The 14145-nt window shown below is 44.1% G+C and overlaps 1 protein-coding gene across 5 annotated transcripts in view; it reads right to left on the reverse strand.

Moving 5' to 3' along the window:
• SERGEF (secretion regulating guanine nucleotide exchange factor) overlaps window positions 1-14145 on the reverse strand; it is a 223613-nt gene that overhangs the window by 77893 nt on the left and 131575 nt on the right. For 2 of the 5 annotated variants that reach the window (XM_082747307.1, XM_082747309.1), the window contains one exon: window positions 11671-11707. The exons of 1 other annotated variant lie outside the window; for it this stretch is intronic. In XM_082747307.1, the coding sequence (XP_082603433.1) occupies window positions 11671-11707 (37 nt within the window). Of the gene's footprint in view, window positions 1-10415; window positions 10710-11670; window positions 11708-14145 lie in introns of those variants that run through there. 2 more of the 5 variants (XR_014316070.1, XM_082747310.1) reach the window with 2 other exon arrangements.

Consider the following 14145-nt stretch of genomic DNA (forward strand, 5'->3'; position numbering starts at 1 on the left):
AAATGCTCAGAATGGTGCCAGTGCGTAGTAGGCACCCAACTACCATCCATTCTCTTTTCTCTGCAAAAAGGCATTATCCATTTTTTTAAAGGCTTTTATCTTCTGTTATAATTGTCAGCTTCTGAAGTATCTTCCTAAATGACCAATAATGGCTCCACACTGTTTGTATGATAAAGTCAATGCCCCTCAGCATGCCATTGGAGACCTGGCCCTAGCATACCCTCTGCTGTCCTGACGGTCGGCCACTGTCCCTCAGCCATGACTCACTCTTTAAAGCCTAAACCTTCCTTCCCTTTCCTCATGTTGGTCCCTCAGCACACAAGGCTCTTTACCCTTCCTCCGCTCAAAAGCTACCTTTTCTATGATCATTTGCAGAATTAATCATTCCTCCCTTTCAACCTTTTCCTCTAATTCTTACCACTCTATACTTGGGATTCACTCACTGTTCATTAAGTACATAACTATGTGGCAGACTTCATTCATAGTTCTTTTTCCCACTTAATGTGAGCTCCATGAGGGGACAAGCATTGGCTGTCTTCCTCCACAGCACCCAGAATGCCACAAGGCAAACTGTGAGCCACTAGTAATGGAAGGAATGAGGAGAATACTGTATGTAACAGTAGGTCGGTATTTAACAGACAGGCGCAGCGCCCTGTAGGCAATGCAGGTAGAAAAAATTCAGCCCATTAAGAGGTATGACACATAAAAGCACTCTGGCTACCATATACCCATGCCATAGGAATTCCATTTTTTCTAGTGGTGGGGAAGACAAGGGAGTCCTGGTATAGTTAGGGTTCTAGAAACAGTCCCAAGGAGGGACCCTGATGGTGTGGACTAAGCAGTAGTAGTAGAAATGGAGCAAAGTAGACGTTCTCAGGTAAAGTCAGCAAGACCTCCTAGGGGAGTCGATGTGAGGATGAACGAGGAGAGGAGAGGAATCAATATGGACTCCTAGATTTTTGGCTTCAGCAACTGAGTCGATTGTGATGCCATATACTGAGAAAAAGACCCAGTAAAGATGGTCTTGAAAAAGACAAATAAAAGATCTATTCTGAGCACATTACACTGGAGATACCTATTTAAAATTAATGTGGCGATGTCAAATGGGGACCTGGATATATAATTTGGTGCTCAGAGGAGAGGTTGGAGCCGAACATAAAAATTGGGAAATCATCAGCATACAAAAAGTTTCTAAAGCCATGGGACTGAATGAGGTTGACTGGAAAACCTGCAGAGAAAGAGACAGGAGACTAACACAGAGCCCCAGAGTGCTTAGACCTTCAGCATTTGGGAGGAGGAGAGGCAGAGCCCATGAAGGAGACTGAGAAGCAGCCAGTGAAACAGAAGGAATCAAGAGAGCAGGGTGTCATGGACACCAAGAAAAGTAACTGTTTCAGGAAGGAAGATGAGTAAGTTTTAGAGGTCCCTGATACAACACTGTGCCTACAGCTAACAATACCATATCGTACACTTAAAAATCTGTTACAACAGTAGGCTTCATTAAATGACACCACAATAAAAAAAATTATTTAAATAAATTAATTAATCTTTTTTGTTTAAATGTGCAACACGGTTTACATGAGGCCAGACCTGAGTGGTGCAGCAGACTTTAGAAACACTTCTTGTGTGGGGATCCCCAGGCCCAGAGAAAGAAATGACTGCCCAGGATCACAGAGACAGCAGGTGGCAGACAATGCTGGGACCAGACCTCAGTCCCTCCACGGCAGAAGGCTGCCTCCAGCTCATCTACCTCACTGTAGTTTGTACCTTGAGTTCACCTTTGTTAGATTTACCTTTGCTAGGCCCCAAGCCTCGTATTTGTAAACAAGGACAGTGGGTCATGATTGTGGTTTCTGCTCCTGGAAGCAATCCTAAAAGGACCAGAGCATTGTGCTAAAATGTGGTAAGCAACCTTGTGCCCACGAAGGCTGGCATAGAGAGTAATTAGCAAGTACGTGAGCCTCCTTGACAGCCTGCCACCCTCATGTGTGGTCTCATATAGAATGACTCCTGTGGAGTGATACTACCATTGCTTCTTTGGAAATTATAGTGGAAAAAAAAATCTACCTTTATTGAAAGCTGAAAAGGCACACCTTGTGATGTGAGGCCAGGCCTTGAAAACAAATGACTCAAAAGAAATGTGACTTAAACAATAACCAGTGGTCCGTAAATACATCTCTGCATTAATTGTAAAACATCTCTCCTGAATGCCAAAGATTTCATCACATTTTCAGCCTGGTAGAGAAGTAAACGCAGTACCCATGCAGTGAGGTGTGACAGTGGCAACAAATATATCTCACTCCAGAGAAGAGCAAAGCATGACCTGGGAGAGCGCACTGAGAGCCCACAGAACCAAGGGGCTGCTCTGTCTCAGCCAAAAGCCCAGGAGGCCACAACCCGCAGGGAAAGCTCCTCGAGAACGAGCCACCAGCTTCAGACTGAGCAGCATGAGCTGGACCTGAGGTCTAGCCCCAGCTCTGCCACTGACCAGCTGGCAATCTTGGGTCAGTCACTGCCTCTCTTTATGCTGTAGGGTTGCCCTGGAAGCAATGGGATCCAGGAGGACAGCCAAAGAAAGGGAATTCAGTAAGTAGTGTTGAGACAGTATTGGGTAACCATCTGGAAAAATAATGAGGTTGAATCCACACTTGACAATGTGTATCAGAATAAGTTCCAAACGGATCAAAGACTTACATGTTAAAAAACAAACAAACAAACCTAAAAAATAGTAGAGCAAAATATGAGAAAAGTCTTGAATACCCTGGAATAGGGAGGGCTTCTCTAACCCAAAATCCAGAAGCCACATAGGAAAAGACTGATAAATTTCATCTGTAGAGAAAGAAAAGGTTGCATGGCAAAAACAGGACAAAACAAAACAAAAACAAAAAAACACCAAGAGTAGAAATTTTAAAAAGATGAGAAAATACATTTGTCGTCTGAACCACAAAGACCTAACTGCCTTAATACATAAAAAGCTCCTAGAAAATTTTTCAAAGATTTTATTTATTTATTTGAGAGACAGAGCACAAGCCGGGGGTTGGGAGGCAGAGGAAGAGGAAGGAGCAGATGCCCCGCTGAGCAGGGAGCCCGATGCAGGGCTCAATCCTAGGATCCTGGGATCATGACCTGAGAGGAAGGCAGACCCTTAACCAACTGAGCCACTCAAGGGCCCGGCTCCTAGAAATTAATTAGATAAAGACCAACAATCTATCTGGAAAAAAAGGGCAAAGGATATTGAGACAAGCCATACAATATCATCCCAAAGTCCTAATCCCTGGAGCCTGTGATGTTACGTTACATGGCAAAGGAGAACTGAGGTAGCAGGTGAAATTAAACTTGCTAATTAGCTGACCTTCAGATACAGAGATTATGCTAGATTATCCAGAGTGGGAGAGGAAGCCCAAAGGAATCACGAGGATTCTTAGAGGGTTTTTGTTGTTGTTGTTTTGTTTGTTTGTTTTAAAGATTTTATTTATTTATTTGACAGAGAGAGATCACAAGCAGGCAGAGAGGCAGGCAGAGAGAAAGAGGAGGAAGCAGGCTCCCTGCTGAGCAGAGAGTCTGATGCGGGGCTCGATCCCAGGACCCTGAGGATCATGACCTGAGCCGAAGGCATCGGCTTAACCCACTGAGCCACCCAGGCGCCCCAGGAATCACAAGGATTCTTAAATATGGAAGAGGATGGCAGAAAAGTCAGTGTCAGAGCCGTATGATGAAAGAAAGATTCAACCAGCCACTTGGGGCTTTGAAGATGGCAGGAACCACACAGTCAAGAAATGCAGGTGGCCTCCACAAGTTGCGAGCAGCAAGAAAACACTCTTCTTATAGATTCCAGAAAAACATGCATCCTGTTCACACCCTGACTTCAGCCCAGTGAGACCCATTTCAGACTCCTGACCTCAAAGTCTACGATAACTCATTTGTGTTGTTCTAAGCCACTAATTTTCTGGTAATCTGTTACAGTAGCGATGAAAAACTAATACATATGTGAAGAAACCCTTCATAAAGAAGAAAATACAGGGGGGACTGAGTGGCTCAGTCAGTTAAGCATTCAACTCTTGGTTTTGCCTCAGGTCCTGATCTCAGGGCCTTGAGATCGAGCCCCATGTCAGGCTCCATGCTAAGTGAGGAGTCTGCTTGTGATTCTCTCCCTCTGCACCTCCCCTTTGTCCCTCCCTCACTGGTGAACACACACACTCTCTCTAAAATAAATACATAAAATCTTAAAAAAAAAAATAAGGACAAAAATACAAAGAACTCCTGAATATACAAAAAGGTGCTCAATCTTCATTCATACCTATAAGCAGAGGAACTATAAAAGTCACAATCACCTTAAAGGAGAACAGAGTTGGAAAATCTAAAACCAGATATTGGAATTTATTATAAAGCTGCAATCAAGGCGAAATGGCACTAGCATGCACATAGAAAAACAAACTAATGCAAGAGAAGGGAGAATCAAAAACCAAATTTACACATATATACAGTCTCTTGATTTACAACAAAGGAGCCTCTAGAATTCAGTGGGGGAAAGGATGAACTTTTCAATAGATGGTTTTAGAGCAATGTGTTGTTGGATTTTTTAAAACACAAATTCAAAATGGATTCTAAACCTAAATGTAAAAGGCAACATTAATAAAGTTTCCAGATGAACACAAAGAGGAGAATATTTTCATTTCGGGACCTTGGAGCAGACAAAAACGTTTTAAAGAGAGCACAAACACCTCAAACCATTAAATAAAAGACTGATAAACTAGACTTCACTGGAATTAAGGATATCTGTGCATCAAAAGACACCAGTAAGAGAGCAAAAGACAAGCCATTGACTGGGAAAGGAAAAGATGTTCATGATATATATATATATATATATCACAAAGGACTTGAATCCATAAGATAAAGGATGCCTTGTGCAAAACATTAAGAAAAACACAGAAAAAACCCACTTGAGAGTGTTTGCACTTAAGTCTTTGCACTCAACAGAAGAAGCTGACCGAGTGACCTCTAAGTATATAAAAAGGCGCTCCACGTCACTGGCTATCAAAGAAATGTAAATGAAAATGACAGTGAGGTTCCATACTACTTATTCTGCAGGATGGCCTCGATCAGCAAGACAGAAAACACCTGGCAAGAATATGGCACAGTTGGAACGCCCATATATTGCTGACGGGCAATATGTAACTGGCACCACTACTTTGGAAAACTGTTTATCCACTAACGCTAAGGACCGGATCCAGAAATCCTACCCCAGGTGTGCACTCAGGAGAAACCAGTGTGTATGTTCACCAAAAGGCATGTGTAAGAATGTTGACAGCAGCCTGATTCACAGTCTTCCAAAGGGAAGCAACAGTAAAATGGACATCTGAGTTGTAGTATATTCACACAGTGGGCTAATACTGACCAATGAAAAAGAACTTCTGCTACACACAAATAGAGGAGTCTTAGAGACAGAATGTGTTGAACAAAAGAAGCTGAACACAAAAGGGTACACAGTGTGTAACACCATTTATATGCAGTTCAGCCACTGACACAGCTCGTTTCTGGAGACAGAAGCTGGAGTAGTAGTTAACTCTGGGGCTGGGGTATTGCATGAGAAGAGATACCTTCTTGGGCACCTGAAACGTCCTGTGTCTTGTACTGGGTCGTAGTTTCCTAGGTATGTGCATATGGAAAAACTCATCAAACTGGACCTCTAAGATCTATACACTTTACTATATATATATTGTAACTCAATTTAAAAAGTAAAAAAAAAAAAACAAAAACAAAGACCACTCTTAGTAGTTTTTCACCCATCAGATTGGTGAAAATCTAGAAGTTTCTTGACATACTCTTGCTGCAGAAACAGGCACTCATTTATTACTAGTGGGAGTGAAAAATGGTATAATTCCTATGAGGGCAAAATTGCCTATGCCTATGCAAAATTGTTATGCTTACTCTTTGATACAATAATTTTGCTTCTAGGGATTTATTCTTCAACATCCCACCAATGAAATGACATATATACACAAGGTTGTTCACTACACCATTACCTATAATAGCAAAATATCAGAGATGATCTACATGTCTGTCAAAAGGGTATGGGTTAAATAAATCCATAGGTACATTGGAATATTATATACCTGTAATGCTATCTGGGGGGGCTTTTATGCTGATAAACTATTGAAAGAAAAAATAAGACACTACAAACTATGTACCATATAGTACCACTGATGTGAAAGGAGGGATAAAAATATATCGTAGCACGTTGGGGGAACCAGGTGGTGGGTATTAGAGAGGGCACGGATTGCATGGAGCCCTGGGTGTGGTGCAAAAGTAATGAATACTGTTATGCTGAAAATAAATAAAAAAAAAAAAAAGAAAAGAAAAAAACTATATCTTATAATATAGATATTATATCTTATATTATATATAATATGTGCATGATATAAGTATATTTTTGTATTAACTGAAATGCAGGGTTAAAACTATATAACATTATAAAAATATATATATTGTAGCATTTACTTAATATGTGCAAAAAGAAACTAGAAAAATACAGATGAACAGACATTAGCTGCACATGTGGTAGAAGGATTTTTGTACATTGGACAAATAGGAGGACAGGGAAGGAGGAAGGTTTTTCATTTTAAATCTTTTTATGCCTTTTAAGTTTGAATCCTATGTGTGCGTTAATTATTCAAAAATTAAATAAGTAAATTAATTTTTTAAGCAGTAAGGGACAATGAGAGGGGGGAAGAAGAATCCTAAAATCCAAAACAATGTCATCAACTTCACAGTTCTATCTGGTGATTATACACAGAACTGCTGAATCGGAAGGAGAAGACATTTAGGGTACAAGACAGAAGCTGCTAACATGAAGGGGAACTAAGATGAGATCATCTTATCTGGTGGCCTTAAAACCAGGCTAGACTGTCACTGGTCCACAGGACGGCAGCATAGGGAGTAGCGGACCACAGGCTCTGAAGTTAGAGGCCTGGGTTAAAGACCTGGCACACTTACTCCTCCTAACAAACCACTCAGCCTAGGCTTCAGCTTCCCTAATCTAGAAAATGGAGTTAACAACAGCACCAACTCAGTGATTTGCTCTGAGGATTAAATGAGATAGTATAAAGCATTTATGCTTTGCCAATCACACTGTGCACAGGACGATACAGTTTACACTTGCCTCTAAGCTCTCTGCAAGCCCCTGGGGCTTGGAGGTATGGCCTCTTAGAGGAACAGCCAGTGTCAAAAAAGATTTAATTCTCACTATTAAATTCCTCTCTGACCCTGCTTGATGGGTTTCAAGTGAAGGTCAGATGTTTTGCCACACATATTACAAAGGTACAAAGGTTCAATAATTGGAAATCATCACTGAAACGAAGGGGGGAAAAGATCCTTACATAGATTACAGCTCTAATTTGGTAAGAGAGCTGGCTTTGCTTGGAGGAGGAGGAGGAGGAGGTGGTTATGACACTTTCTTGCCAAATATCTAACCCTTTAACAATGCATGTCTGGCAAGCCTGAATGCTCCAGGAAAAGGCCACCAATAAAATCCTTTCCAAAGGTCTGCGTGGAGCGGGGAGAGAGGAAATGCAGTCAGCTCTTTTTTTCTCTGCAGGAAGGGAAGGCTGAACAACTGCACATCAGGAGAGAAGGCAAACAAATTGCCCATTCAAGCCAAAATAAGCTGCTCCCAGGGGAAGCAAAACAGCTGGAACCAATTCAGCCAGACACGGAGGTGAGGGCCCCAAAGACGGAGCCAGACCTGGAAGCCAGCCTCTGGTAGGCAGGGATCTTCTGAGCAAGTGGTGGTCACATGCCCTCATGTCACCTCTGCTGACCTCAGTCTCTGCCCACGAATGGGAGCCAGTCAGCCAGCTCTGTGAGATGCAGAGGGAAATCCTAGGTGGGAAGGCAGGAAGAAAGAAACAGCCCGGCAAACCTGCCAAGCGAGCAAGCACCTGCTGAGCACCTGTTACATGGCAGGCACCGAGCAGGCACCTGACATGCCTATGCCATTTCGCAGAACAACTTTCAGGGGCGGGTTGATCACACACATGAGGAATCGGGCCCACTGAGCCAGCGGGACAGTGCATGGCACAGTTAGAAGGGGCCAGGCCAGCTGTGGCCTCTGCCTCAGCGCTCTCCTTCCTGATCATCACTTGAGTTTCTCTGCGCCTCACTCCAGCAGCTACTCCTTTTCCGAAGCAGGAACTCGCGCTGCCTCACCATCCTGTCTAGCCACGGCCATGCCTCGTGGCAGACACAGAATATGTCAAGAGAAGCGTCATTGGAAAATTAAGGCAAGAACCAAACCAAACTGCAAAAGAAAGGGAAAAAAGAAACCTGGAAGTGAATGAAGTAGCAGAGTAGAATTATTTTGTTCCCTAGAGAAACCTCAAGTGTGGCTGCTGTGGGGTTTGCTTCAGGCTGGAACGTGCATGTTCTGAATGCCTGTCTGGGACAGCGGATAGCAGAAGCCCCATCTGGAACCAATCCGGCCTAGCACTGTTTCCAGATCCCCCAGACTGGCGTCCCCAGGCTCCAAGTTTTACAAATCCCTTCTGTAGCTACACTTGGATTCTGCACTGGTCCCTGGCATTCTGGGTGGGGAAGACACTTCCCTCTGTAGCTCCTGAGGTTCCTACCTTGAGCATTAAACCTTTTTATACTCATCTTATAATTACTTCCTTCCTTGAAATCTTCATACATGATGATGATAATGATGATGATGATGGAGATAATGCCAGCTAACGTTTATTGAGCCTCTATTTTTGTGCCAAGCACTGTTAGCACTTTATATAACAAACTTATGAGGTCAATAATACGATATTCCAGATGAGGCCATCAAGACACAGGGGGGGTTAAGCCACTTATACAAGAGTACACAGCTCCTGAGTGTGGGAGCCAGGACTAGAATCACGCAATCCGACCCAAGGGTCTGTGCTCTCCCTGACCACCACCCGCACTGGATAGGGTGGAAAGAATAGTCTGGTAAGTCAGGTAGACAGCTCTACTATTTATTGCTACCTACCCCTGATCAACCCGTATATCCTCTGAGTCTCAGGTTTCTTCTCTATAAAATGGGTACAGCAAACATACATTGCGGAGTGTCCATTCCAAAATTAGGTCCTGAGTTATGTCCTTCCACCCGTCTCTATTCCGCCTCCCTCTCTGGTTTGTCTGTCGCACATTCATTAGACACTAAAGCTGCTTCTACACTCGAGGAAAGTTTGGCTCCCTTATATTCTGTTCTAGTCTATTCTGTAACTGTTCTGCGCCTACCACATGGGAGACCCAGCACCAAGCACAGAGGGCCCAGATCTCAGGGAATGAGACTGGAGGGGGAGGAATCCATCTAAAGTAGGCAATTGTAGAAGGGCTGAGGCCAGGAGCTGGCTGTGAGAACCAGGCTTTACCTCGGTAGGAACTCTCCTCCTTCAGCTTGTCTCCCTCTCCTGGCCTTCTGCCAGAGTCAACAGGCACTTCCTGTCACACAGCCTGCATTCCGCAGGGCACCCATGGAGGGGCCCATCCCTCCAGTGGTGGGGGGCCTCTGCTCCCAGCTCACACACACGCAGGGAGACAGGCCCAGAGCTGTGTGACTGGGCCCACCTTCCCTGATTCTGCAAGCATGCATTCAACAGACTGTCAGCCAAGACCAGGCACTGAGGACAAAACAGAAAAGAACAGGTCCGCCCTCCAGGAGCTCACTGGCACAACTTGCTCTCCATGGCCTCTGATGTTCTCCTCACTACGGTAACACTGGCCACTTTTCCAGAATGTTATCATCTCTTCCTCCCAAGTAACAATGGTTTCACTAGCACAGTTACACTAGGCAAGCCATTTTCCCCTCTCCCCACCCTGACCAAGAGAAAGGAGAAGCAAACAGAATTATAAATACACACACACGTATTTCTCTCACACCTCCTTTATACCAGGTATCTCACACACAGTAATCCTCACAGCAGTCCTGCAAAGTGGAGATCCCCCCCGTTACAGAGATGAGGGGGGAATGGAGGCTCACAGAGAGATGCAGCCGGTGTGAACCAAGGCTGTCTACCTGCGCAGGCTATGCTCTTTCTACAGCCCGAGGCTGCCTCTGTCTACTCAGCCTGCTACCCTGCTAGCACCTGCCCCTCCTTCATCGGGACTGTGTGCTTTCTCGTACTCAGAGTCCCTGCCATCTTCTTTTGGCACTGGTCACAGAGGGAGCTAAGCCCTCTCCTGGACTGGCAAGAGCAGCAGCGGCCGCACCCCCCACACCACCTCGGACCCCCTGCTTAGCTTGTCTTTATTACACCCAGGCTGGAGCAGCTCTGGTACAAAGTATCTGGGGCGGCTGCAAAGCGGCACAGGTTTGCCATTACATTTTCTCGCTCCTTCTCTGACTCCAGCCCAGTTTACTCCCCGCCCCCCTCTGCTAGCTGGCAGCCTACCTCCTCAGCTGTCCTTGGTTCTGCCTCGTTGCACATCACGTTCGGGCCTACAGAGTAGTGCTTCCAACTGCTGCCACCGCAGGCGGCTGAGCCCCGTCTAAGCTCGATTCAGACAACAGTGCTCAGGTCTCTGCAGAGTACCAGGCACTGCTCTGGGTGCTGCAGATCGGCAGGAAACAAAAAGAAAATGCAGGGGCCTTGCCCTTCAGAAGCTGAGTCGGAGGCTGGGAGAGAAGTAGCCAGGAACAGAAGTCACCAACAGAAGGCAAGCAGTGATGGGTTTGTAATAGGATCCTAAAATATCAGAGCAGGAAGGAATCTTGATTTTCTGTTTTAAAGCCTCCATTTTACAGATGGGGAGCTAAAGCCCAGAACAGGGCAATTAGAACAAATATCAGATAATAATAATGAACATTTCTAAAATCCTTCCTAGGAGCTAAGCACTGCTCTATGTGCTTTATATATATTAACTCCTGGAACCCTCACAACAACTCTAGAAGGTAGGCGCTACTGCCCTCCCATGGAGGGGTCAAGTACCTTGTCCAAGTTCACACAACTAGTAAGTTTTTAAAGAGTTGAGATCATACTACATATGCAATACAGAAGCCTGTATTGCACTCAGGCAGCTGGGCCCTACAGACGTGCCTCTTAAATGCAGTGACATGGATACTAGTCTACCTGGAGAAGTAACGAGTAAGCTTCTTGAAGGAATTACTCATGGGCCTAATCATAAAAAGAGTGAACCTTGGTTATCCAGAATCAATGAAGAAGAAACCTCAACTAGTCAGAAGGCTGACTTCATCTGGGAGTTCCCGAGTGCCATGGAATACAAGGCAGTGGGAGGCAGTGAGCAGAGTCCCTTACTCCCAAGAAAGAGGAAAGAACCTGGATTAAGGGATTTGTTCAGAGAAACAAGAGCAGCCCAGTCTTCTCCCCCCTCTTATGTCTGGCTTTCTATACATGATATCCTTCATCTGTAAAATCTTTAATACCCTCAAATGCCACTGCCTGGGGCAGGGAGGCCACCTTAAAAAGACACTCAATGATGTGGACAGAAATTTCTAGCAAAGGGGCTTCTAGTAAATCCTTGAGCAACCAAAGACTTCCATATTTCTTAGAATCTCCTCCAACATGTGTACACACACACACACACACACACACACAGAGGTACCCTGGCCTTTGATCAACCAAGTCTTCTCTAACTCTGCCACAGAGTTTCAGAACACACATAGCTCTCAGTATACTAATTACTCACCAATCACAGCCAGATTATGCTCTGAGCCACAAGAGATCTAAAAAAAGAAAAAAACAAATTATATTAGAGAAAGAAAATTCCTTGTCCAAAGAAAAGTACTCAACTTTTTCTCATCTGCTCACTGCCCCTTTCACCCTCCAGGCCCACAAAGAACATGACATGTACTGTCATACCTCAGGGCCTTTGCACATGTGGCTCCTCTGCTAGGAATGCCCTCTTCTTATTTGCCTAGAAAACTTCCACTCATCCTTTAAAGGCTCAATGTGTCCACTGAGACTCCTTTGCTTCTAAGTGGACTCAAGTACTCCCTTCATTATGCAACTTATCTGTACCCCATTGTAGCAATTCTCTTACTGCCTTTTATACCTGCTCCTGTCTCTTCGATAGACTGCATGTGTCTTGAGAATAGACCTGGATGGCACAAGGTGTGGGACTCAGTTAACACCCGCTAAGTGAGAGAATGAATGAAAAAACCAAGTACATAAAAGAAAAAATAGCTACAACATAAGTGACGAAGAATCATTTGGGGTTCTGAACCTAGTGTTTTCACCCAGCCAGCAGCACTTCCTGACTTTCAGTCTTTACCCATCCCAGCCGCTACCAGGAGGAAGTAAGTGGAAATATAAACGCGTAAGTGCTTCCCCAGGTACTAATTAAAAGAAACTCTGGACTCTGGAGAAGCATCCTGTGACCTTTATCAGGATGCTCACTTCAGCTCCTGGCGAGAGGAAGGCTTCAGGTCCCTGTGGAACTTCAGTGCTGCAAGGGCCCTGGGGATCATCTAGTCCTATCTTTCTACATTGTGGGGAGACAATAGAGGCTTGGTGAGAGGAAATAAGTTGCCTTGGATGCCAGAGCAAGCCTGCATCAAAACAAAGACTAGAGCATCCCTGATCTTCCTAAGGCTCACACTAGTTCCTTTCTTGAGGCTGTAGCTTCTCACCACCCCTTCCCAGTGAAAACCACTTGGAAATGATATTCAAAGGTCATTAGCACAGGCCCCTGACAGTCAAGGTAACAGGCTCAAAAGCCATTTTAGTATCGGAGGCCTACTAACACACTGGTAGGTGAGAAGGGTCAGCAAAGCTTCTGAGACTTGTCTTTGTAAAAGCTGTGTGCTCCAGATCCCAGCCTCTAGAGGAAACAGAGATACCCGCACTTACGTGAACTCCCTGACAGTGTCTGGCAAAGAAACACCTGCATATTTTGCCCTAGTCAATATTTCCAGGTGTATAGCCTCCGCATTCCCTTGAGGCTTAGTGCCTGAGTTGTCTAATGGGTTCCCCCATCCTCCGCCCAGGACCATACACACAGCACAAGTTCACTATATGCCTCCTGGTGACACTGTGGCTGGGGCCCTAGCTTCTGCCAGAGGGAGCTGCTTAGATTAAGGAATTGGGAAATACTTAGATCTCTAACAGTAGGGGAATGCTTATGTAAATTATGGTGGATCCATCTGGTGGACTATTATGCAGCATTGGAAAATAATGCTTACAATAAAGAAAAATGTTCATGATACCCTATGAACTGAAAAATCACAGAAAAAACTGTATATGTGGTATGATCTCGACTCTTTAAAAAAATACAAACAAAAGACCTGAAGAAGATACATCAGAAGTTCATAGTGAAGGATGTCTGGGTGGCTCAGTGGGTTAAGCCTCTGCCTTTGGCTCAGGTCATGATCTCAGGGTCCTGGGATTGAGCCCCGTATCAGGCTCTCTGCTCATCAGAGAGCCTGCTTCCCCACCTCCTCTGCCTGCCTCTCAGCCTACTTGTGATCTCTCTCTCTCTGTCAAATAAATAAATAAAATCTTTAAAAAAAAGTTCATAGTGATAGCCTCGGGGCTAGGAATGAGGTATGCATTATAAGTATGGTTTTCCTTTTGCTTTTTCTATGCTCTCCTACATTATATACAGTAATCTCATAATCAGGAAAATTTGTATTAAAAATAAATATAATGTACCTACAACAAAGGAAAAATAATAGATATGGCTACAAAATAAATATGCTATAAAATCTGATATGTTCTGAAGTTGTGGGGGAAAAGATTCGAAGGAAATATGACCAATAATAATGATAGTTGCACTGCGATGGTAGGTTTATAAAATACTTTTTCTTATAGTCTCTAGTTTTCAAATAGTCTTTAAGTGATGGCAGCAGTGGCAGTGGGAGAAGCAGTAACAGCAGGATTTCAAGTCACCATATATTAAAGAGGTATGAAATCCAAGCAGTACGCCAATGCACTCTGTAAACATAATTTCTTCTTAATCATCCCAACAATCTTTTTAGGGAGGTTTGACTGTGCTCATTTTAGAGATGAGAAAACTGAGGCCCACACTGCCTTAAATAACTTCCACAGCTAGCTAGATGGCAGCAGCAGAAAGAAAACCCAGTCTGCCTGATCTCCAAGCTGATGTTCTGTACTGCTAGACATTATCTTTGATTTTTAAAAATAAAGTTATTTCATTTTACAA

Source organism: Mustela nivalis, assembly GCF_964662115.1.
Source record: "Mustela nivalis genome assembly, chromosome: 9".
NCBI classification, from domain to species: Eukaryota; Metazoa; Chordata; class Mammalia; order Carnivora; family Mustelidae; genus Mustela; species Mustela nivalis.